The sequence below is a fragment of the Oryza sativa genome, chromosome 5 (assembly GCF_034140825.1).
Source record: "Oryza sativa Japonica Group chromosome 5, ASM3414082v1".
In the NCBI taxonomy this organism is placed as follows: Eukaryota; Viridiplantae; Streptophyta; class Magnoliopsida; order Poales; family Poaceae; genus Oryza; species Oryza sativa.
In genome coordinates, this window is record NC_089039.1 from 1070805 (window position 1) to 1074903 (window position 4099).

The 4099-nt window shown below is 46.1% G+C and overlaps 1 protein-coding gene across 1 annotated transcript; it reads left to right on the forward strand.

Annotated features, from left to right (window-relative positions):
- Positions 1-2612: 2612 nt before the first annotated feature.
- LOC4337646 (uncharacterized) lies at positions 2613-3696 on the forward strand. Its single transcript, XM_015783416.3, has one exon. The coding sequence runs from the start codon at positions 2707-2709 to the stop codon at positions 3367-3369; it is 663 nt and encodes a 220-aa protein (XP_015638902.1). The 5' UTR covers positions 2613-2706; the 3' UTR covers positions 3370-3696.
- Positions 3697-4099: the final 403 nt, after the last annotated feature.

The following is a 4099-nucleotide window of genomic DNA, read 5'->3' on the forward strand; positions in this document are numbered from 1 at the left end:
CATCTAATTTTCAGTAATAATTTCACTCATTTGTATTTTAGGACGGAAATAGTAGCAATTTGTTTTTCCCCATATTCCAACTCATTACCAAAATTTCAACCCAAATTTCAAAATATAATAAAAACAAAAGAAATGGCAAATATATAGATCCAATTCATGGAAAGCATGAAAGCTCAGGCCGTGTTTAGTTTCAAAATAATTCTTCAAACTTCCAACTTTTCTATGACATCAAAACTTTTCTACACACACAAATTTCCAACTTTTCCGTCACATCGTTTCAATTTCAACCAAACTTTCAATTTTAATATGAACTAAACACAGCCTCAATGGAATATACTAAATGAAATTGAAATTTTATAGTCCTCCCAGTCTCCCATGCTACTGACGCAAGATGTCAAAGCACCTTTCTGTCTCAAAGTGCTGAGTCTGTTCCTGACACTTCCAAATCCACAGCTCCATCGAGCTGTCTGATTCCCATGTCGTCGGAAGGAACAGTTGCCAATGATATCCCACCGTCCGATTCGTGCCACGTGTCGTACGCTTCATGTATACTTGTACATCAGACTGTATATTCATGTTAGCATGTATGATGTATACGTATCTCTATGCCATTCATGCCTTGCTTGAAGTATGGACCAAGGTTTGCAACAGCAGATCAGCAGAGCAGAGAGAAAAGAACTGGTCTGAAAAATTTTGCCTTTTTGCCATGAACAATGATGCTGTCTCATGACACTGTATTAGTACTCCAAGATGCATAATCTTTTTTGCCTTTTTTTAGATCTTGGTGAAATGGTGATCGGTGAGTGCTGTACTACTACTAGTCTCTGGAAGGAAGAACACATCATCAACCTGGCATTGACAAGAGTGATTATCTATCAGTGACACTGAAGAGAGAGGCAGAACTGGCAATGGCGTGCGTGGTGACTATAATCATATCCCATGCATGTGTAGTGTTGCCTGCGCCTTCTTGATGATGGCCATTCGTTTTCAGTTCATCATCGATCTAGTGCTTCACCCATGTCCTTTGCTTTGACACATCTTTGTGCACAATGGTATTGTTTATCTCAACAACTTGGGGGATTGCAGAAGGTCAATTGATTAAATTAACTGTTGCTACTTGGTATCTGTTCTGAATTCTGACTGAAAACAGGTATTGCTCTTCTCTTGTCTCTCCGTTTCAGGGAGGGTGCAGCAATTTATGAAATTGAGATGAGAGAAATAACAACAGAGAATGTTGTAGCTTACTCTTCTGTTTCTGTTTTCCAATATACTTTTACAGGGGGAGAAGGGATAGATCTCATTACTCTGCTTAAAGATATGTAGGCCTGAATCATTCTGAATAACAGTGCTACCTGATTATTTCCTACCTGAACTTTCAGAAAGTCCCTCTATGTAATGTAGCACTTGACCCCTGCATATCACACACAATAGAATCATCAATGAAACACAAGCACACATGTACACAATGCAATAGTGTTCATGTCCACCCTATAAATATATTGACAAATGACAGCTGATCTAAGCACCTGGAAATGCTGTCTTGCACAACAGAAATTACTTCATTGATTGATATCCCCAGTCTGAATAAACTAAACCAGATCAAAATGCTGATAAATCTAGCTCTTATTCCTGCTGTTTTTGAGATTCATTTTACTTTTAGTCCATGCATGAAAAAAAGGCATGCTACAGAGACCTGTTACTTTCAGACTTCAGTGCTGGAAATTACTTAAAAGGTGTACCAGACTTTTGTCTGTCCTGATAGCTGCTCATGCTTAATGTTTCTTTCCTGCAATTGTGCAGTACTACTGCTAGCTATTGCTCGCTGGCCTACCATTAATTAGTATACTGTCCTATCCCCTAACTAAGCCAAATAAGCAAAGGTTTATAAGTAGTGTTCATTGTTAATAGTCAGCGTGGTTCTCGGTATACGCACCGGCTTATGGTAATTAGTACTTAACCACAAGTGTCAATCATGTCAATCCCTGCTCAATTGTTCCATAAGCCTACCATATTTTACAGATCAATATTACTCTGCACCATCACACAGTGTTGTTGATTGCACTTGCATGAACTGCACAAAGTTATTACACACACAACATTACAAGCTAATGCAAATTCCACGCAACTACGTTTAATTAACTGCACATGTTGAATAACAATCCTGTCATTCAATGGATCAAAACTAGCATGACAATGACAGTGCTCTGCTTCTATAACCTCTCTTGTTTACTTAAGCTCAAAGATTCAGACAGTTCAGGCAGTTTGCAGAAGGCCACAAAATTTGACCATGGTTAATCAATCAATCAGTTAATTACACAATTACTCACATGTATGCATGGGCCGACCAGGATGGCATTGGCATTGGCATGCATCCATGAGCAGCAATGCAGCATCATTGGAGGGGATGCAGCCACCATCATGACAACACATAATTCTCACAGCCTAAATCGCAACACCTTTCCTTGCAACCAAAGCCAACCTTCTAGCTAGCTAGCTAATCTAAGCTATAGTGTGTTGTTGTGAAGTGGAGTACTAGCTAGCTACCACTCTATCTTCTTCTTCTTCTACCTCCTCCTTTATATCTTGCCCCTCACATGCACGCATGCCTCTCCATCTCCATTGCCGTCCTAGCTAGCTAGCTAAGCTAGTACACTAGCTAGGCCATGGCATGGTGGTGATCAAGAAAGCGAGAGAGGTGGAGCGGCAATGGCGGGCGGGTGCAAGGCGGCGATCGGGTGCGTGGACGCGCGTGTGCCGGTGAGGGCGAGCTACGTGAGCCTGTACAAGTGGCCGGAGTCGGACGCGGAGTTCGTCAGGTCGGTGGCCATGGCGCGGCGCCACGGCGGCGAGGCGGCGGCGGCGGCGCCGCCGCCGGAGAGCCCCGCCGTGCCGCACCACTACTACTACAACGGCAGCGGCAGCGCGCGGCGCGGCGGCGGCGAGGGGTGGTACTACTGCAGCCCGAGGGTGGTGGACAGCTACTCGTGCCGGCAGATCTACCTCCGCAGCTACACCTTCTCCAAGAAGAAGGAGACGGTGCCGGAGCGCACAATGGCGTGCCTCGGCCGCGTCAGGGACCGCGGCGCCGCCGTCTTCCCCTTGTTCATCCCGCACCGCGCCGGCAGCGGCGGCGGCGGCGGCTCCGACGCCGGCTCTGTCAACAGCGCGAGCAGCATCACCAGGGAGACGGCCTCCACCGCCGGTGACAGGAAGAGGATCAGGCGGCGGCGGAGCAGCAAGGGGTGCGCCGTGGCGCGGAGGCTGCAGGAGGCGTCGTGCGGCGCCGTGCGCGCGCTCTTCCACCGCCTCCTCGCCTGCACCACCAGCGTCGAGGTCGCCGACGCCGGCGAGCCGACGTCATCACGCTGAACACTAGGCGCGCGCATGCGAGCTAGCTGCTCTAGCTAAGCTTGTGTGTTTCACCGTGTTTTTTCGTGTGCTATACAGTAAATTAAATTAAAATTCCTCCTCTCGAGTTAAGTTAAGTACAGTAGCTAGCAAGCAGTAATTTTATTTATTTCCACGAGTAGTAATTAAACTAGCAATATGTATGCTTGGACACGTATCGATCGGCTGCCTACTTGTATTGTGAATTTGTGATGTAAGTTATTTGTGTTTATGTTACTCTATTTATTACCACTTGTCATATATATGTGGAATTTGCATGGATAATTAAATATACTTGTTTAGCGGATTCATTTTTGTCGTGTTCGTCATAACTAGTCATTTGAGACCGTTTACCTTTTGTCACGTGGGCTAAGAGGTACTTGGGCTGTTGCGCCTGTTGGGCAGTTGGTGTAGGCCCAGGCCTACGGCCGACCGGCATATAGGGTTTGTGTTATAAAACCGGTCTTGAAATCACATCGGAAACCAAACGCGAAAGAAACATCATAGGAGATCCAAACATGATGACGACACCGAGGTACGATATTTGATAACGGAGTTCAGCCGAGGCCTACATCTCTGGGGCACTGATTACGAGCGCTCCTCCCCTATCCAGCATATACAGCGTATCAGAGTTACAACGACTCACGGCCAGTCACCGCCGGCAGCCGCTCCCTCTCGCTATGCTATGTCGCCATGCGGTTACAACAGGCAC